Source organism: Phoxinus phoxinus, assembly GCF_949152265.1.
Source record: "Phoxinus phoxinus genome assembly, chromosome: 10".
In the NCBI taxonomy this organism is placed as follows: Eukaryota; Metazoa; Chordata; class Actinopteri; order Cypriniformes; family Leuciscidae; genus Phoxinus; species Phoxinus phoxinus.
In genome coordinates, this window is record NC_136885.1 from 31,771,867 (window position 1) to 31,793,009 (window position 21,143).

The 21,143-nt window shown below is 37.3% G+C and overlaps 3 protein-coding genes across 4 annotated transcripts; 2 read left to right on the forward strand and 1 right to left on the reverse strand.

Annotated features, from left to right (window-relative positions):
* Positions 1-1,258: 1,258 nt before the first annotated feature.
* Positions 1,259-4,658, forward strand: rpz5 (rapunzel 5). Its single transcript, XM_079626332.1, has 2 exons — positions 1,259-1,918; positions 2,900-4,658. The coding sequence occupies exon 2, from the start codon at positions 2,944-2,946 to the stop codon at positions 4,123-4,125; it is 1,182 nt and encodes a 393-aa protein (XP_079482458.1). The 5' UTR covers positions 1,259-1,918; positions 2,900-2,943; the 3' UTR covers positions 4,126-4,658.
* On the forward strand, positions 1,261-12,388 carry LOC307005843 (protein rapunzel-like). Of its 2 annotated transcripts, none has more exons than XM_079626337.1 (3): positions 1,261-1,328; positions 8,040-8,099; positions 9,135-12,374. In XM_079626337.1, the coding sequence occupies exon 3, from the start codon at positions 9,161-9,163 to the stop codon at positions 10,334-10,336; it is 1,176 nt and encodes a 391-aa protein (XP_079482463.1). In that variant the 5' UTR covers positions 1,261-1,328; positions 8,040-8,099; positions 9,135-9,160; the 3' UTR covers positions 10,337-12,374. The 2 variants fall into 2 exon arrangements, with proteins under 2 accessions (XP_079482463.1, XP_079482462.1); XM_079626336.1 differs by lacking the exon at positions 1,261-1,328 and adding an exon at positions 5,119-5,308 and having other exon boundaries at positions 9,135-12,388.
* A 4,561-nt stretch (positions 12,389-16,949) lies between these two features.
* LOC307005359 (uncharacterized protein) lies at positions 16,950-20,351 on the reverse strand. Its single transcript, XM_079625440.1, has 7 exons — positions 20,182-20,351; positions 19,176-19,406; positions 18,954-19,067; positions 18,683-18,739; positions 18,372-18,575; positions 17,955-18,074; positions 16,950-17,850 (listed from the first exon to the last, which is right to left on the reverse strand). Exons 2-7 carry the CDS (start codon positions 19,347-19,349, stop codon positions 17,785-17,787), a joined length of 735 nt encoding a protein of 244 aa, XP_079481566.1. The 5' UTR covers positions 19,350-19,406; positions 20,182-20,351; the 3' UTR covers positions 16,950-17,784.
* Positions 20,352-21,143: the final 792 nt, after the last annotated feature.

Genomic DNA, 21,143 nt, shown 5'->3' on the forward strand with positions numbered 1-21,143 from the left:
TTCTACAGACGAATCATTGCATGCCAGCGTGTCCCAGCGACCGCTTCAGCACAAAGCCACTGGGTTTGTCCGCCTGCCATGCTGAAAACAGTGGAGTCTTTCTCTGCCATGTAAAGCAGTGTGACGGAAATGACCTAGAAGCATCGCGCCCCCAAGAGCTGTTTTCACACTCATTTCAGATTGGCAAGTGTTGCTCCACAAAGTCTCCTAAAAGAAGGACAATGTGAAGACTACAACTTATTATTTGCATTTTTTGCCTTCTAATGCATGGTATCCACTACTGTTTGGGCCATTCAGAGTGCGATATGATATGTAAATTACTATGGATGATTCTCACAATTCTACAGTGCATCTTTATACTGTATCATTGTGATTTTTATTTATGACAGCACAAATACAGCAACATAGCAACAACGTTGTGTCGTTAAGTTTTTGGTTTTAGGCCGTTTCCTTGAACTCTTGGATTGTATATTCTTGTTTTCCTATTTTTGTTTATTACGGTAATAAAGTCTACAGCATGAATACGTGACAAACATGGCATTTAGTGCAGTCAAATTTATTAATCGCATCTAACATCAAAGTTTGGGTTTATATAATATACATGTATGTGTGTGTGTGTGTGTGTGTGTGTATATAGATATATCCACAGCATGTATTATATAAACAAACTTTTATGTTAGATGCGATTAATCATAATCACTATATAGGCCTGTGTGTGTGTGTGTGTGTGTGTGTGTGTGAGTGTGTGTGTGTGTGTGTGTGTGTGTATGCACAGCATATATTATATAAACAAACTTTTATGTTAGATGCGATTAATCGTAATCACTATATATATATAGGCCTATATACATGCATGTGTGTCTGTGTGTGTAGATATGTATGCACAGCATATATTATATAGACAAACTTTTATGTTAGATGTGATTAATCGTAATCACTACAGGCCTATATAAATGTGTGTGTGTGTGTGTGTGCACTGGCCACTGTGAGTGCCTGTACCCATGACAACCGGTGTAGAAAAGCAGAGCATGCAGCATGTTTTATAAGGGTAAAGGCTTTACTAAGCATTTCTGGGACTATCTAACTACTACATGCTGATTTTTCTCACAGAAGGAATGTTTACAGGATGTAATCTGTCCGTGTGCCTGTCCCTCATCTCTTCAGTGGGCTCAGAGGAATGCATGCAGGGGATGGAGTTAATCTGAAGGGGGAGTGCCGCAGGGCAGAGTCTATATATATATGTGGACCCTGGGAGGCTGCTGCTTTTAGGCACAGTTGGACTCTGTTGGAACATAGAGAACACATCTATACATTTCACCAGACTAACGGTGAGTCTCCTTTTTTGTTGCTCTTTGTCTATTTCCATTCATTATCCATCCCTTTCTCTTTTTTCATCTTTTGTAATTTTATTTGCACAACTTCAAAAACTTCATAGAGCCAAGGATACTCAAAAATACTCAAATAAAAATAGCTGGCCAGTGATCTATGCTTTTAATTATCATTTGTCATGAACAGTTGGAGATGGCACTTTGTGAGAATCATTGTGATGTAGATGATAGTCAATATTGACTTAAGCACCACATCCTGCCATATTATGTCCAAATAATACTGGATGTTGTGCGTAAGTCAATATACTGCCACGAAGCAGCATTAGGATAGAAAGAGACGTGGCTATGAACTTAAACAGTTCCTCTTTTTCAGAATCAGTTGGTTGGTTCCTTTCCTTTTTTCACAGAGTAGAACGATCAAAAACAGGGTCTTCTTGTACAAATTGCTAGACTGGATTACTTTTAAACTATTTTCCTACATTTTCATTTTGTTTCTGAAATCGGATACATCCCGGAGTTTTAATTTCAAAGCCATCTTAATTATTCTTACAAAGGAGGACTTGAAACAATCAGGATCATTGTATTGTTCAGTAAGTATTGTTTTGCTCCTAATTCCATTGAGATCAGAATGCTCTTTTAAAAGATGAATTGTTGAGTCATAAATTCCAAATATGAGTTCTACATGCTTATCCTTCATAATAATAACAACTGAATTCTCATAATTGTTCACATAATCCACTAAATCATTATGTAAGACATTATTGAACAGGAGCCAAATCTTTGAAATATCAAATGTCAGCTTTAGTTTTGTTTATTTATTTGTGCTCATTTATATGAGAAAATCTGAGTCATTTTGTTGCCTGCTGTAGAACATGGTTTCACCGCAGGACAAGTGTATTGGTTTCAGATTTTCTCAGATCAGGGTGTGCCTTTTTTTCTGTATATATTGAGTCTTGGGAAATTAGATACGAGTGTGAGATCATCTCCCTTGTGTAATCAAAGTGCCCAGAAATTTCCTGAAATGCTAGCTAAAGCCATCAAATATATTCTCCCACCCAGTAACCCCTCCTGAAAACATCTGCTTTGCTAATACATATGGGGTTTAAATGCTGAATTATTCTCCAAAGAAGAAGAGAGAGCAGCTCTCCTGTGTGCGACTGTGTGCTCATAATAATAATAATAAACTATACTTTGAAGAACAAAAAACTTTTAGCATATTTGCTTTTAATTCTTACAGTAGACACCTGATCTTAATGACCTGCCTTTATTGTTGTATAATTTGCCGAGACTTAGCTGGCGGGTTGTAAGGTGGAACAGGACATGCCCGAACAAGACTAGAATTTTTTTTTTTTTTTTTTAAATGGCTTGAGCCCATGGAAAACATGTATAAATGTACAAACACTCTTATATTTCTTCCCCTGTGGTCTGGCTGTTCAATTCATCTCAGGTTACTGTTAAGGTCTCAACCTGAGCAAACAAATATGACCCTTAGAAATAGCTGCATTGATTTCAGTATTGATTTTTATATTGTGGCTTCCACTTTATCATATATATGCCTTGATCTGTTACAGACAAGGGTAAGAAGGATAAGAAGGCCTGTCTGCTTTGATCCAGGATGAATCGGGTGGAAGAATGGGTTTTGGAGAACAAGGACAATATCGAGAGAGGAGTGGAAATCATGGGGCAAGGTTGCGAGGTTTTAGCAGCCACTGTGGGACAGTTCCACCCCATCCTGGAGGCCGTGTTTTTGGCCTCGGCCGAGATCCTCGGCAACCCGGATGGGAAGGAGGCCAAGTACCTTGCTGAGCAGTTTGAAAAGATTAACCAGAAACTCGAAGGTATTCAAGATGAAATCGACCAAATCGCTTTGGAGATGCAGCGGACATCCATGAACAAGCAGAACTTTGACCGCGAGGCGAAGATAATCAGTCAGTATGAGAAGTTTCAAGAATTTGTCAATGCTAAGCCCAAGTTCAAGGAGAAGAAGAAGGAGAAGTTCCTAAGCCAGTATGAGAACACAGGTAGCGATCTGAACATTGATGCCTTGTACAATGCTGTAACTGGAGAGAATATGTCCGGAGATGCCATACTGGACACGGTGGTGACCACAGAGCAAAGGAGCAGAAAGCCAGTGGAGGAGTTCTGTGCCAGGCTAAAGAAGATATTTGTCATGGGAATTATAGCAGTCATGGGTCACGCCGCCCTGAAAGAGGGAGCGGTAGGCGAGGCCATGGTGAAGAAATGGCAGGATCGCATGGAAGACGTAGAGACACGCATGAAAGCGGCGGTGGATGACTGCATTGAGAATTTCCCCTTGCAGGCCAAGACGGATGTGGAGCATCAACTTCTGGAGCGACAAGCCAACGTTGACCCAGAGTTCGCAGGATTAATACTGGATCTCCTTGAGAAGAAATACTACTGGGTTTCTTGGTCAGTTCGGGTGTTCAACCACAGTGGCATATTCTTCTGGAATTGGCTCGCTGGCAAAAAGTACCATGGAAGCGGTGGAGGTGGCAACTTTTTTGATCTTCTGACCCCAAACAGCATCAGAATCGTGGTGTCTTTTAGTGCAGACCCGAAACCCCTCAACAAGAGCCAGATGCTAGATCAGATAGAGGCACAGAAGCTGAAGGGAAACATGCAGTCTGTGGCTCAAGAGCTGTGGAAGACTCTTCCCGACACTTTGGTCCACGCCATTAGCTGCTATAAGAAAGTAGAAGAGAAAAACAACTTCCAGCCAGAATGTTTCTACTTTGCGAGGCACAAAAAGGCATACCTGTGCATTCATTCTGAATAGATGTGTGAAACGGCAATCAGTCTTCTCTATATTTCTGATTTAAACAATTGTACCAAATTATCCAGCATTAGGTAAAGCAAACTGATGACCCAATTGTTGTTGTGGACATACAACGAGAAAGTATATTATTGCTGGTTCTTCACTTTATTTCTGCATGTCAAGGCAAAAAAAGGAATATAAAGATAAATATATGTCTGTGACCAAACATAAATGCATTGATTTCAGAAGTAAATTGTTTTTTTGTACTTCAGAATGCTTTTGAGTGGCGAAAACGTCAACGGTAGACAGATTGTGGGGGTTTGTTGTTAGTCGTGGTGTTTACAATCAAAAATCTTTTCATTTAAACTTTAGATTGTAGTTTTTTCTGGAGAAAAATTATTTCCAAATGAAAGATTATAGTAAGTAATCTAGTTATTCTCTGTAACCCAAGAATCATGTCCATTTCATGTTTATGATATTATGTATCACAAATAAAACAACTATGATCTAGAAATTTGTTTCAAAGTATCAACAGTTTTTTTTATTAAAGTTATGGACCTTAGATATTCTAGCCTACTTTTTATTAAATGTACTATATTTCAATAAGTCAGCCTTGTTTTCACTTGCAAAAATAAAATGTTTAGCTGAATAAGGTTCATATTTAAAAGGCAATGTAGGCTATAGGAGACTTATACAAGAGACTGAATATTTTAAATACTTTTCCTTTAAAAAAAACTTACTATGGTAACCATAGCAAAAATGAAAGGACAATTAACTTAAATTCTTTTTACAATAATAACAAAAACGGAACTATGGACTTTTATGTGTTGGATACTGTGGTAAATTCTAAAAAAATAAAGGACAATAGCCTACTTCATTCATTATCTTACAATAGTAGGCTAACAAAAATTTTACTATGGTATTTTAGTTTAAACCATGGTACATTTTGTTAAAGGTCAATATTTAAATATTTCTCTTACACCATAAACACAAAACATACACAGGAATTTAGCTGGAAACAAAAATGGTTAAATTTGTAAGGGGTAAAGGACAATACTTGAAATTCCTTCAGTGTAGTAGTTGAAGGGTGTGCCACGAACTTAGAGAAGGACCAGCACATGATCAGACGTCGAGCCAGACAGATCAGCGTGAACTTTTGCTTTATTTTATCCTATCCCATTTGTGACCGATTGGAAGGTAGAAGGTGAGTTTGGTTCATAACAGTGCTAATTTGTTAGTCTAGTCTAGACGTCAGTTCAGTTTAACTTCGGTTTCGTTGGTCTCTGTGCGTCGGGGTTTCAGTTTTTGCTCATGAAAAGTATTTAGGGCGTTTCTCTTCACAGTCTGCTGTGCAGTCCAAAGACATTTTCACCAGCTCGACACATCGGTTTGTTTTAAACACGAGCGAGTTGCTAACCGATCGATTGTTCAGGCAAAAAAAGTATCTTCTCTGTAATTTAAACTCATTTGTTTTCGTTCAGAAGAACTCCGAGGGTTTGTTTGACAGTGATCGGTGGGCTGCAGTCTAAATCAGGAAGTGTTTCTTATGTCAACAATCATTGTATTAACTTTGCCAGCCTGATATTTGTACCTACATTTTATCTTAAGGGAACATTTCTGCATATGTGCCGGTAGAAATGTGGTTATGATATAAGTGACTAAATCTGTATTCTGAGGGGAAAACCGAGAACAGATTTACCTTTCTGTCAAGCTTGGTGCAGGTACGGGACATCTTTGAGTCAGTCCGACGTTATCGCAAAATAAAGGTCTCGTATCGTATCTTCATTAAGCCGTTTATTTTGCGAAAATTACCAACTGTCATTATAAGTTTAAGTTTCACTGTCCCACGTATTAAACTAGGAATAATATTAGCTACTTGTGAATATTCGAATCAAATTATTTGTAAAGACGACGAAAAGCACAATTAGAAATCAGAAATGTAATAGAAGAGCAGTCAGATAGATACCCTGAAAACAATATTTGTTTGATGTTGAGTGTAGGCTACATCGGTTGTAGACTCGTTATTGCGGTGCATTGTGGGATGGAATGAGTTCACTCAATAACGTCCACTATGGTTTCGATCACCACTACAAATGGCTGTCCCCTCAAATAGTGCCCTATTTAAGGGTATAGGGAGCGATTTCGGACACGGCCCATGAATAAACCTACACTGAATAAAAACCCAGACAGCAACATAGTGTTGGCCCACATCTGGTACACGTGGATTCCACATGGCCAGCACTATGTAGCTGTCAATCAACTTGGATGTTTAACTAATTTGAACTTAAATTACATTTAACAGACTTAAAAAATGAGTTGGATCTTGTATAACTTGTAAAAATGTTGCTTAAAAATGGCTTAACGTATTTTGATTAGTTAAAGCAATATAAAAAATTTGTTGTCATAACTTATTGATCATATAATGGTTTACAGATTAGTTTTATCTGATGTCTTATAGGTATGCGAATGTTCTTGTAACATATTTTCAACTACACTAACTATAGCTATAACGATGAAAAACGAAAAAACTGATAATTGGAATAGTGCTATTTTGATTTGTAACCCACAGGACTTTTCATATGTGTGTTAAGAGTTCAGGTGAGGATAAAAGCTAATGGCCCCACTTAGTGTATTAAATTAGTCATTAATTTTTTTATGATCCATTGCATGCCAACATATCTTTACAATTGTAAATAACATTTTAAATATGCATACAAGTCTATTTTGGTTTGTAAGCAACATAATTGCTTGAATTAGTGATATTTTGTAACACTGGAATTTTGTAGCTACTGCCCAGTCAAAAAGAGCATAATGTGTGTGTCTGGCGAGAAGCTGACATGGTGTTTTTCTTGTCTTGTTTCCATGGTTACTGCTGAGGTGCTTTGGAAAAAGGTTCTTGCTCAGCTAGTTGAACTACCCTGTTAATTATTCCCACACCTGTGTTGGCACTAGCCAGAAATGTTAATGGAAAATCATCAGTGGTTTTGCTGGATATTACCTAAAGAATCTTGCAAGCACTTAGCTATTTTCCCTTTACTTAGATTGCACAACAATAGTGATTACTGATATAAATGCAAATAAAGTTTTTACTCAGGTTTTATGTAAAAATACAATACAATACAATATACAATATATCTTACAATATATCCACCGCTCTGTATTGTATCGTAACTCCTGTATCGTGATACAAATCGCATCGCCTGGTTCTTGGTGATACACAGCCCTAATTAATGTACCATTTTATGGTATATCAAAAACGTTTATTCAGGCAACTTTATGTAAGAGAATAGTGTATCAGCATTCTGTTTATTTAATGTTACACAACCAGTCAAAAGTTTGCACTAATTTTTCCACGTTCTGAAATAATGCAAAAAAGATTAAACAACAAAATGCATTTTGTTTAATAAAACAACTCATGTAAAGCACAAAGCTTTAGATCACAAGACATTAAGTCAGTCAAGTATGTCCAAACGTTGGACTTTTAGGAAGTTATAATATGACCTAACAAGCTATTTAACACAAATAGTGTTGCATCATCATTATTATGGAAAAGGGGAAATTCATTCGAACTGTTTCCAAATGAAATGGTTGTCCTCTCTGTTGTTGCGTACTGTGTGACTAATTGTTCTTGCATTATTTGCCAGTTCGTTTAGTGCATGTTTGAATTGAATGAGTGCATCTGGCCCATGTCTTTTATGTAAGTGAAGGTGTGGTTGTCAAAACGAGCGAGCTTCTTTTAGCATGTGTACATACACCTGGTGTGTGTTGTTGAGGTTGTGTTGCTGCTTTTATGGTTTGTATAAAACATTTTGTAAAGTAGGAAAGAGGCCGCACTATGCATAAATACTTTTATTTGCACAAATTCCATGTTTGGAAATAAATTCCTCACTTACTTATTGTATAAAACATTTCTCATTTCCTTTATCTTTTTTTAGCAAGCCCACCCTGATTCACACTGACGTTTAAAGATTCAGAGGAAACGAAGACTGACACATGTAAGTTTCTTTCTGTATACCAGTCTCAGGAGACAAAGACCGTTATTCACTTAAGGTTTGCATGTATAAAAACGTGCAAACTGGATAGCATGTGCACAAATGTCCAAGCTTAGTCTTTCAAATGAGAAGCTATGTCATATCCTGTTTTTGACCCTCTCTTTTGAACACCTTTTAGATGGGCATGCCGCATTCAATATTTGGAAGTAAACGCCCACTGATTGGTTAACAGTTTTGCATAATAAAATCCTTTTCAACATCCCCGCCATTACACGTGTGGAATTGTTTTAAAAACTTTTAATGTTGAAAAATCTTGGTTGTGGCAAATAAATCACATAAATGATGAAAGAAAGGAAAGAACAGCCAATCACAACGATTCACAGTTTGACTGCAGCACTACTGTATAAATACTCAGTACATATCAAACAATCTGTATCAGACAAAGCAATAGTGACACATGGTAAAACACTGCTACTCACACTTTTGTGTTGCGACATTACTGTCGGATCCAATGTAGTCTTCACTGCATCATCTTTTATTAATTATTCATTCATTTTTTTATTCAGTCTCTCTGAAAAGCCTTTAGGATCACAATGAAGGCAATGCCAAGACTTTGTTTTTGCACAACTTGCCAATTCAAAACGTCTTGTAATCCTCAGAGGGGTCTATATTGTTTTGTTGCTAAAGTAAATCCTGTGTTTGCGTCTCTCGTATTTACTACATGACATGCGTGAATCAGTGTGCGGGCCTAAGAAGCAATGACGTAGAAGTAGGCGTTGATCTTCTTCCACAGAGGCGGTCTTTCGTTGTAATAATGTGACAAAATCCAAAACAAGTCGTTTTCTGAGCTTGGCTTCAATAGAAGCTGTTTTTTGACTAACGTGGAAGTTTTAAGTTTGGATATTTTGTAGTTGAATGTTCTCTTTGAATGTTGAATGATCTCTTATATGTCAAAAGATCAAGGAAAATTAGATTTCTCAATTCATGACCCCTTTAAATGGTACATTTCTAATTATGTACTGATCTTATTTTACACAGAGACATCTTGCTATTGAAACTGAAAGATGTCCGAGCAGCTGCAGAAACTTGTTGCACAGAAGAAGGATGTTGTCGAGACCGTGATGGAAGTGTTTGAGCAGGGCGCAGAAGTGTTGGCCAGCATTGCTGGAGATCTCTTCCCTGTGTTCTCCATCGCAGCTCCGATTGTGAAGCTGGCGCTGGATAACGTGGAAAGCAAAGAGGCCGAGTTCATGAAGGAGCAGTTCCAGAAGGTGCGAGAGCGCCTGGAAGTTGTTTCTGAAGAGGTCCAGCAGATAAACCAGGAGATCAAGAAGAGCGGGATAGATGCCACCTACTTCTCCGTGGAGGAGAATCTGACCAACCAATTCCGCAAATTCATGGACGTCCTGAATGCGAAACCTAAATTCAGAGATGTCAGAAAGAAAACGTTCCTGGAACACTTCAAAAGGACGGGGGGCGACAAAAACTTGCACACTCTGTATAATGCCGTAACCGGAGATAACTTCTCAGGAGAGTCTGTTCTGGAAATCACTCTGAATTACGAGCAGAAGAGCCGCAGGACGGTGGAGGATTTCTGCGCTACGCTCAAGAAATTGTTCTGCGTCGGTTTGATCGCCTTACTGGGACACGCGGCGTTAAAAGGCGACGACGACGAGGAGAAGTTGCTTCAAGATTGGAGCGAGAAGATGAATGTGGTCCAGTCTAAAATGAACGTCGTGATTGAAGACTGCATCAACAGCTTTCCGTCGCAGGCCGAGCTGGACGCCAAACGCATAGTGAGAGACCAAAGCGACAAAAGCAACCAGCAACTGGCCGACATGCTGGTAGAGCACCTGAAAAAGAAGTACGACTGGGTGTGCTGGTCAGTCCGCATCTTTAACTCCCCCACGGGCCTGTTCACCAACAAGAAAGACTTCCAGGGATTGACGGGAAAGAGTCGCTTTCAGGTGCCGGCGTCGGATGACAAGCTAAACGTTGTGGTCTCCTACAGCGCCTCGCCTGAACCCGTCGATAAAGCCCAGATACAGAGCCTGGTCTTGGAGCAGAAGAAGGTCACGATGACGCCGATGGCCGAACTGCTTTTTGAGACAATCCCTCTCTGTGTGGTCCACACAGTCAAGACCTCATGCAAAGATTTGGGCTTCTCCAACAGCTTCTCTGATGAGCTGCACTTCTTTGAAGAGTTCAAGAACTTCTATGTCTTTCTTCATTCTGCTTAAACTAGGCAGGGAAATAGAAATACTATGATTAACAGCTAAACAGCTGTTGGAGGATATGTATACACACACTATAAAGAGTGTTTAAACTCTCTAAGGTTGACTTTTAATGACCAAAATCAACCAATGTACTATTTTTATGTATTTTTTCCTAGTCTTAGCCTTTATCTAAGATATAAATGGACACTTAATATATCGAATTTGTTTTAAATATCAAATTTGGGCTTTTACTCCCTTGTTAGTGTATACTGGGTAACATAAGTAGAGTAGACTGTCCACGTTCCCTGATTGTATGCAAAATGTTTGCACAAATGTGTTTAAAAGTTATGAACACTTTGAGAAAGAACTAATTACTAGATTTGACAAAGTTCTCCTAGTATATAGCCTTCACATCTTTGACAAAAACACTTAGGTATCATCTAGATATTCTTAACCTTGAGCTTATAAGGTTAACCTTTATATCTGTTTTGTTTTTTAAATACTTTATTGTAAGTTTTTAACATAATGTACAAAGCAAGGAACACACAAACATATCAACACAAATTAAAAATATTGTAGCTAAATAAATGAAATAAAATAAAAAATAAAGGTGGGCTTACATAAGCAAAGCATAGTTTTGTTTAGTTTTTTTCATCACAGGAAGAACTTTCTTTTTTTGTTTGTCTGAAATAATCAGTACTATTTTATTTATTAAATTTTTTTGGACCGGATTTATGATTGCTAAGTCTGAACGCAGTGTTCTGCTTATTTTGAATGTGTTTTCTTTGTGCATTAAAAAAAATCTGATGCAATCTATTATTGTGCTTTTTGCTGCCTTCAAGTGCAATCGGAATTATTGTAAATACTTGTTTCCTAGGTAAAAACCGGACATTAACACCATCTCAAGTCATATTTACCACTGGGAAGCTCGGGGATCATTTTGATACCCAAAGTTTCCGAGTTGGGCGTGCCATAACTTGAGAACGATGCTGTCGCTATTGTTTATTAGTTCTTTTTTTCCACAACAGCTACATCGCCTTGTCTTGACGTTAAAGTGCATATTTATATTTATGAATAATCATTTGAAACGTATTGTATGTTTTATACATAGTGAAAATAGCCTGTATTTTACTGAAATTCCAGAGTTGTCCGCAAGCTGACAATGTCATAGCAACAGTCATAGCATTTGTTACGACAACAAAACATTTGAATGCGACATGCTTGGACGAAATGGGAAGTAGCAGGACATTTCCAACAGCACTTGAAGGCAGCATAATCTATTTCAGATTTACTGGCCCCTAAACGACATGTAGGCTACATGTGGGTAAGGTCTCGTTCTGTCTAGCTCATAAGTTGCCAAGTAACTAGACACAAGTGACAGACTCTGTTCCTAAACTGAAATGTTAAAAACTGTGGGATCAGTAGTCTACATTTTTAAGAAATTAATACTTAGCAAGAATGTATTAAATTGATCAAAAGTGACAGTAAATACTTTTATAATGTTACAAAATATTTATATTTCAAATAAATGCTGTTATTTTGAAATTTCTATTCATCAAAAAGCTGCAGCACAGCTGCTTTCAACATTTATAATAATCCGAAATGTTTCTTGAGCACCAAATCAGTTTATAATGATTTCAGAAGGACACTAAAAATCCAGCTTTTAATAAATACGGCCTTTGTGAAAATAAGAGACTTCTTGCAAAAAAAACATGAAAATCTTACAGACGCCAAACTTTTAAACAGGGGTGTGTTTGAATGATAAATAATCTCTGCTTCTTCATTTTAGCGCTGAACAGCAATAACATTCATGTAGTCTAATAAAATGCCGTCAAAGCATCAAAGTCGACATGAAATCAAAATGGACTCTATACTTCACTAGTGGATGATTCCAAATGAAACTGTCAAAGTAAAATGGGTCAGATGTTTTCTATGGTGTCTACAACATAGAAACATATAGAATATATAAAAACAAAGCATTTGGTTGAGAGCACTTATTGATGACATGTAGTATACAACCTACATTTTTCTTCTGATATTGTTTAATAAACAAACAAACAATCCATCAATCAGTCGACTTTTTTTGTATTTGTGTTTGACGTCCTCACTGTTCAAACTTTTATGGCAGAGATACAGAATCCCCCCTCCAGCCACCACCACATTATTGGATTTGGACACATCAAAGATTCTGTTACACACTGTTTCTGATGAAATCTGATCACTTGAGCTCTCACAGATAGCGAAAATATTTCTATACATAATCTGTTCTGCATTTCTTACAGTCTTTGGAAGGCATGCACTGATGTTACTCGAACATTACGCTCAGGGTTTGTTCTTAACCAAACACCAGGAAGTGTTTTGTAGATTGTTTAAGTCTTTGATGTGCTGTATTATTGTTTTGTACATATTTATGGAAATATTTGATAAAAGTTTGAAAGCCTCCCTTAGACTGCTATGTTCAGCAGTTAAAATTTAACTAGAGTGATCATGACCTGCATATGAATAGTTATTGGTATTGTATTTCTTGCATTGAACTATAGCCATCTTTACACTGTACAGTGACTCTACAGTTGATTCCCGTGTGCAGCTGACTGATGATGTGAAACGATGTGGCATTTAATTTACACAGAGCTAAGGCTGACATGCAAGCACTATTCTTTTGCTGTCTTCACAGCACTGTTACATTTCCTTCTTAAAATGCCAATCCAGTTCAGTTGAAGTCGCATCAGTTGTTATACACGAGACAATAACGATTAAAACTTCAGTTTTTCATATTTTTCATATTTTCTTTTAGACAACAAACTAGTCGTTGCTGGACAGTTGTGATGTTGTACGTCCTCCTTTCAACTTCACGTTTCACTGTAGAAATAGATTTACTGTGAAACATCAAACCCTGTAATTATGCAGAGGAGCCACACAGATCTATTATTATCTCAGGATTTGTCCCACCCTGTAACAGTGGTAGAAAACAAACCTAGAATAGAAAACAAAAATTCCAAAGCTTTTTATATTTAAAAGCAAAGACAATATTATAACTGAACAACCTACAAATGTATGAAAACACTGCTAAATAACATTTAATGTATAGACAGAGGTGTTGTAAAGAAGACCAAATTTCTGAGACAAGACCAGATAATTTAAGACCCAAACCAATAGCAACCACCCTGTTGAGGCCCCGTGGGTCTGATCTGGGTCTGCTCTTTGTCTTAAAGGATCTGGTCTTGGTCTCAGATGTTTGGTCATGAGTCATGACTACAATAGATAGGAAAATGTTCTAAAATACTTAATTAATGATTGTGAAGAAAATCAAGACAAAGCATAAGCAATACAAATATTTAACAAATGCACACCTTCAAATTGAAAACTGAAATCGAACTTCAATCAAGGCAATAATTATGATAACTATTATGCACACTAAATTGTCGACGTCTCCTCGCTGAAAAGACCTCTACCCTATTGCACAGCTGCTTCATTGGTCACAGAGGAAGACATCTCCTCGTCGTCATGCACATCTGGAGGGAGAGAGTAAATACTGTAGCAGATGTAGCAACTTGTGTTAGTGGTATTATAGCCAATGGCCTTTAGTTTACGTCACTGCCCAGCAAAACCACACTTGACAGCTTGTACCACGGACAGAAGCTATGAAGATACTTTCAAAATCAATAAATCCCATCCATTTCCTTCTCTAAAGACACACCAACAATCCATGATTTGCCATTTGCAATTGCTTGTCAGAAACACGTGGTATTTAAAATGTAGGCTGAGGGACAATCTTATTATAGAGTGCACTTTTTTTGACTAAATATTTTTTATTTATTTGGTAACATAGGCAACTATCTTCTAAGGCAGCATCCAAACTGCCATTAAAGGGATAGTTCACCCCAAAAATGAAAATTCTGTCATTAATCACTCACCCTTATGTCATTCCAACTTCCAATCTCGTAATACTTTCGTTCATCTTTGGAACACAAATCAAGATCTATTTGATGAAATCTGAGAGCTTTCTGTCTCACCATTGACAGCTACGCAACTACACTTTGACACTCATAAAGAGATTGTAAAACTAATCCATATGAATTGAGAGGTTTAGTACAAATATTCTTAAGACTCGATCGCTTTATATGATGAAAAGATTTAATTTATGGGTTTTATTCACATATAAACATTAATCAGCAAACATAAACAGAAGCTCAACCGAACCTGCTTGATGCGCGAGAACAAAACTCATTGGTTCTTGCTGAAGCTCAAACGTGCTGCGTAACACGAGAATGAACCTCATTGGTTCTCGCTGAAGCTCAAACGTGCTGCGTAACACGAGAATGAACCTCATTGGTTCTTGCTGAAGCTCAAACGTGATGCGTAACACGAGAATGAACCTCATTGGTTCTTGCTGAAGCTCAAACGTGCTGCGTAACACGAGAATGAACCTCATTGGTTCTTGCGGAAGCTCAAACGTGCTGCGTAACACGAGAAATAACCTCATTGGTTGTCGCTGAAGCTCAAACGTGCTGCGTAACGCGAGAATGAACCTCATTTGGATCTCGCACGTGCTTGAGCTTCTTTTCACCACAACTAAATAGATAGTTGATGAATGTTTACATGTGAATAAAAATCTTTAAAAAAGATGCTTTAAAATCCTGTCTACATAGGAAAGCTCAGAAGATTTTAGAACAGAGCTACAGTTTTGTATCTCAGTTTATTTCAAATTAATTTGTGTAGATCCTCATGGTGAAAAATAATCTCAGGTTTTCACATTTAATTTTTTTTCCCTCAACTTCCTTTCACTTCTACTCAGCTAAAGGGTATGTGGGATCTCAGAGGGACTTATGGGTCACTGGTTTATTTCTGTGCAGTCTTGCATCATTATGCAGGCTTAGTAAGGGTGACTTGCTTGTTTTCAGGCTTTATTGGAGTTCCACACAGTCATAGTGTTTGGCTCCATTGGCAAGAACACAGGGCCTCAATATGACCTCTAGCAACAGAACGGCAGCAGGCAACAATATAAAAAGTTATGTTTAGGTTTTTTTTTTTTAACCAAGCAAGTCAGGTAATATAGAGTCATTTTTTAAAGAAAATGGACCTATTAGCAAAGTTCTTTCCTCTAGAAATATGCCCAACCAATCACACAGAAAGTGTCTGACTGCAGTCTGCTCAACCTCGGGAGGAGCATGAACTTAGTCTCCTAGTAAATAGCTTAGGAGACTCTTTTAATCAGAACAAAATGACTTTTCCATGAATATGATTTGGCCACAGTGCCTCACATTGAGTCCGGCCCCATCAGGTGACCTCAGGAACGCAGAAAAACATCACGTGCGTCAGGACGGTTTCTCGTGAGATGCAAAAATACATTGTGCAGCCATTTATCGTCTCAATGTTACCTTAATTCTTCCTTAATGCGGTCTCCATTGAAATAATTTCATTTTGGACCAATTTCACCCTGAAAAAGATCCAATAAATGTTTATTAGGTGAGTGGCTCCAATAGCACACAAGCTCACCCAACAGGAATGGATGCAGATGTGGAAAATCCTCAAGATCCTATGATTCTTCCTGGTCTAATAAACTGAATACAGAAAGGATAAATGTCTACATAGAGAATAAACAGACAAATAGAGAATAGAGACAATGGCTCTTGTTCAGAGTGATATAGCATGTAGTCATCAATAGTGAATAATTAATTTTACACTGGAATATCAAGTTCAACATGTCAGTAGACCAACAGTAAATAACCAATCCATCCTACACACATTCTTAAAACCACCCACAGTTCACCCAAAATAAAAATGATGGCATTATTTACATTATCATGATGTTCCAAACAGAAAATGTATATGTCATGAATCAAAAATATAGAGACAAATAATAAGGCGCCAAGCACCAAAACACCCATTTAGAAAGAAAAAAACGAACCTCATTGTGCAATTTAAAAAGTGCAATATGTAAACTTGGCAAATTCATATTTATAAAACAAATGTATATTTATACTATCTGAAAGTCCTCGTACCTTTGAAACTCACCGTGCACACACTATTCTCTGTCTATCATTGCTGTCTTTCCAAGTACTGAGGTTTGGCACAAAGTCAGAAGCTGATTCTGATTAACCGAAAGGAAAATGGCCTTTAAAATAAGCTAAGAAAAACAAATAGTTTCTTGATTCAAGCATTCAACAGCTTAAAATCCATCTGGACTATAACAAGATCACAGAGCACACAGACTGTGTAAATCATCACATCATTGCTAAAATGTAGAAGTGACAGCTGTAAATGAACTGAACTTGGAAAGCACATCAAAGCAAGGAAAAGTGCATTATGAAATCACTATATTCTGAAGCTCTGACTCTTGATGACAGTTTCAGCTGTTATGAATTAGTGAATCTTCTGCAAGGAACAAAAGTGTCAGCCAGTGATTCAGCAACACTGTAATCCGCAGACGTACCTGTGGAAGGAGATCCGGAAGGACAGCTGCATTAATTCCTGTTTGTTCCTGGTCAAGACTGCTGACATCCCAGTGACATAAACTAATGTAAGCGAGAGGAAGCACAGGTAACTGATTTCTACAGCACGCCTAATTATATCCCTCTTATATCATTTCAGTCTTCTCACAAAAATAATTTCAACTCATTCAATATTCTTTTTTTTTCATCTTTATTTAGTGTCAAGTCATCTGACAGTCAGACAATTATTATAGCAAAAGAAATGTGTCCATTTATTTTTTAGTGCAATATAGAATAAGGTGCGCATGATAAGTAGGTGCTGAAATGATAAAATCACAAGAATTGATTTGCTCTTAGCATATTAATCTTGTCAAAATTAACAAGTAAAAGTGGAAGTAAACGTAGTAAATGTAAGCCCAGTCTTGAAGGAATTACATTTACACACCATCAAATAGATCCATTATGTTTATAGCTTTTCAATTTTGATATTTAGGGTTTCGAGCTCTTATGGGGGAAGTGTTCATGGTGAAAGTTTTTCCCACTTTTATAACATATAGCTTAAATTTCTTTACATTAGCATTGGCACAGCTATACCCTCTCTTAATGGAAATGATTTGCACAACACTTGAGCATTTTAACACCACCTGCTGGTGGAATCAGCAAATAGCCAAATATATACTGATAAATCAGGTCAAGTCATTGCTGTTCTGAATGTGTTGTATCTTTGCATAAGTAAAAGGGTCTTGATTTCAAGATCCTCTAAAAAATGAGAATTGATTGAAACTTGCAATTATTTTAAACTTAATACAAAAGGAACAAATATATATAAAAAGGGGTGATGCCAAAAGTTCTCACGTCATTTATTTCAAAAAGCATGCCTTATTTTCTAGAAGTAACCAAAAGTTTAAGGAAAACACCTTATAAGAATAAACATGCATCAATGTATAATCTGCTTTGAATCATCCGAGTACTATATTGAGAGGCGGTGTATATGCTGTATATATTTGTGGCTTTGCATGTTCTCTCTCTCTCTCTCTCTCTCTAATATGCAAGAGCGACAGCGGCATCTTCCAGGAGCGGCTTGTGAAGTTCTGGATCCTCCACCGACTGCAAAACCACAAACAAACATGAACACACAGAGCAGCTCTCAGAATCGGTCATGATCACAGTGGATTTGACTGATAGCGATGATGATGATGATGATACAGTACCTTTGCATCTTCATCCTTCTTGCACAAAGCTTTCCCAGTCAAAACACAGACACTGATGGTCACACAGAGCTGAAGGACCGACAACACTATCATCATGATATCTAGTCCTCCGATGATCATCTAGAGGTGGGTAAAGATCAGTGTCACTTGAGGAAAGAAATACCGTAGAAACACAAACATTAATCCAGTTTGAAATACAATTCATTCATTCAACAACCCTCACCCTAAATTGTAAATATAATCATAGTTGTATATTTTCAAATATATTACCTCTTTACCCACTTGAAGTATAGATAATTACTTTGTCAAAATATTAATTTAATTAACTACTTTAGTAGCTTGTCAAATTACGAGCCTCTCCAAGATTGGAATTTAGATCTTCCACCATTTAATAAATAAAACAAATAAAATAATTACCTGAATTAGATATCTGTAGTGCATGCAGATCTCTGTTCTCCTTATCTTTTCAGCGGAAGGTGTTGCAGGGGTACTGTAAGACGAATAATAATAATTGTTCTCGCAGTATGGATTATTTCCCTTAGCCAGGTCCACTGAATACAGCACAACAGCTGTGATAGCCAGTGCACCACTGGCGATGTTCAGAATCATTGCAATAACCAGCTGTAAAACACAAACAATAAACTGGTGACGCTCAAAAGTATTTTTCTAAACCAGAACAGTCCAAAAACATGGATGAAATGTATGATATGGATTTGATAGACACTTACCAGACAAGGACTGGGAAACTTAGCTGCAAGAATAGTCACGATTCCAACTCCAAGGACCTAAACAGCAAACAAATAAAAAGCACAGTGCATCCAAACACAGTCATTCAAATGAAAGGTAGAATTCAGGTTTAGTGACCCACCGGATATTCATGTTCTCCTGAACAAAATCATTAAAATGCAGAATTAAGGACATGCAACACAAGCAATTACATGACAAAACTATTTTACTACACATGAAAAGATTTAGAAACATAAGTAAAATTATTCTTACCACACCACCGATCCAAAAAGCAGCCCTACTATCTGTAATGATGTTCCATGCCCAAACGCTTTGAAGCAAAATCCCAAACACAATATTGATGACTCCAACTATTATCTGCATAGTCTACGGAATAAAAAATAAACAATTTTGTTTGCACGCCTCGATTAAAAAAAAAAAAACTTTACATGCAAAAGTCTTCATATGAATACATCTTAAATATGTTTGATTCACCCCAAGAGCTGTGTGGACGTTCGTCAGCTTTCCTTTCATATTCTGAGATACGAAACACACTGGACTGCAGCACAGAGAAGCCAGAATCTGACACAGTACGGGCCATTTGCTCTTTGGGTTTGAGGAGACGGTGATGACCGTCAAACCCTCACCCTTACACACTGTCAGAGACATGATGCAGACGGAGGAGATGGACTTCAACCTTCCTACAGGTGATAAAATCCAAACTTCCTGTGTAAAGAGAGATAAGCAAATAATCATACTAGTAAATCATATTTAGTATCAATACATCAATTCAAACCAAGCGTTAGAGGAGAAACAAACAAAGATTGTTCACCCAAAAGACACCTTAAGTCTTGACAATGTTTTTGCCCAGGACAAAAAGATACAATTCAGTGCACAAATTATGACATATAACCCTTAAGGTGTTCCAAACCTGTATGAGTTTCATTCTCCTGCTGAACACAAAATATGTTTAGAAGAATGGAGGGGGTTTGCTGGCATTGTTCAATCTACTAAAATTCATACAGGTTTGGAACAACTTTAGTGTGAGTAAATTGTGATTTTTTTTATTTTTGGGTGAACTTTAACATTTTAACTGGAATACATTTATGATAAACAAAATTCCAAAAATGGAACGGACAAGCACTATTTGTCCTACATAATTTTCAACTAATACACTGTATTCAGTTATAAAACAGAGACAACCTGCAAGAGACGAGTAGAGTTAACGTTAGTGTAACTGGACTTTTGCATCCAAATGTGTCAACTTGTCCTAATCCTAATAGAATTCCTAGTTAAGAACATTTCCCACCACTTTTGGTTCTCCTTCCCAGACAAATTCTAAAATGCATTGGATTATTGGCACAGCTGTAGTTTGTTGTGTTTATCGACCAGAATTGAAAACTGCGTACGAACATCTGTTTTACTCCCTGCGTGACGCAGAATTTATAATTTCTTTTTAAATATTATTTCAGAGAGCTCTTAAGAAACAACTCAGACTTACCCTGTGACTAACAACAGTCCAAAGTGCAGGAACTAGATTTTAGAGAAATGTCGAAACTTAAGAAAAAGTGTTCGACAGCATAAATGAACTCTACAGTACTGACCCAAAAAAACAGCGATGTCGGTGAATCGTTCGTTTGAGTCGGATCTTTTTTATGAATCTTCTGAACCGGTTCACAAAAACGATAGTAGCAGACAAAGATTCATTCACGAATCAGACTAAACCGTCGAGAGTCTTCCAAATAAGTAAATAGTCGTTTATTGCATTTTATTTGAACACAAGAACAAAAATATTTTCATCCAAGAGATGTACATTCATTTTAGCATTGTTTAATGTGAATACAAATTATATTTAGGTTGTATGTGGGACGTCATAGATCACGTGCTGACGTAGAACGCGATGACATAAATGAATCACTGAATCTTTTTTTTTGTGAGCCGGTTCTTTAAAATTTACTGTTCGAAACGGAACAACTTCCCATCATTACCATGATCATTACCCTCCAGCCTAGTTTTTCCCGATATGGGCGGAGCTGTTTTCCTGACAGTGTTCTTGCTGATACCAAACTTAGGATGGCATACGCACCAATGTAATAACTACGCCTCAATGCTGTAGGAAAAATAAACAGTAGGCCTAACAATAATAAAAAATATAGCCACATAAAGGTCGTGACTCGTAAATGATTTGAAAGGACGTTTAAAGACTTTGAACATTTTAGCTCACGGTTCTGTGTGGGTGGCAGTCTAGGGCCTACCGTTATTTATCAAACATTTTATTAGGCTCTGTTCTGCCTTCACACTTTCTGCAACTGACTTGTATGTGATACAAGCCACCTGGTGGTGAAATCATGCAAACCTTTTCAGAGAGATTTTGTTTGTTTGTTTGATGGTTTTAGTCTCTAACTTTTTTATTGGCCCCTATTTTAATATAGACACATCATGCCATTCGATTACAAAAAAAAC

Coding starts and splice junctions, on each gene's coding strand:
- rpz5 (XM_079626332.1), top strand. CDS start 2,944: ATGAATCGGGTGGAAGAATGGGTTTTGGAGAACAAGGACAATATCGAG.
- LOC307005843 (XM_079626337.1), top strand. CDS start 9,161: ATGTCCGAGCAGCTGCAGAAACTTGTTGCACAGAAGAAGGATGTTGTC.
- LOC307005359 (XM_079625440.1), bottom strand. CDS start 19,349: ATGTCTCTGACAGTGTGTAAGGGTGAGGGTTTGACGGTCATCACCGTC. Junction 19,068..19,175: donor ACGTCCACACAGCTCTTGGG/GTGAATCAAACA, acceptor TTTATTCCGTAG/ACTATGCAGATAATAGTTGG. Junction 17,851..17,954: donor AGAAGGATGAAGATGCAAAG/GTACTGTATCAT, acceptor GTGGTTTTGCAG/TCGGTGGAGGATCCAGAACT.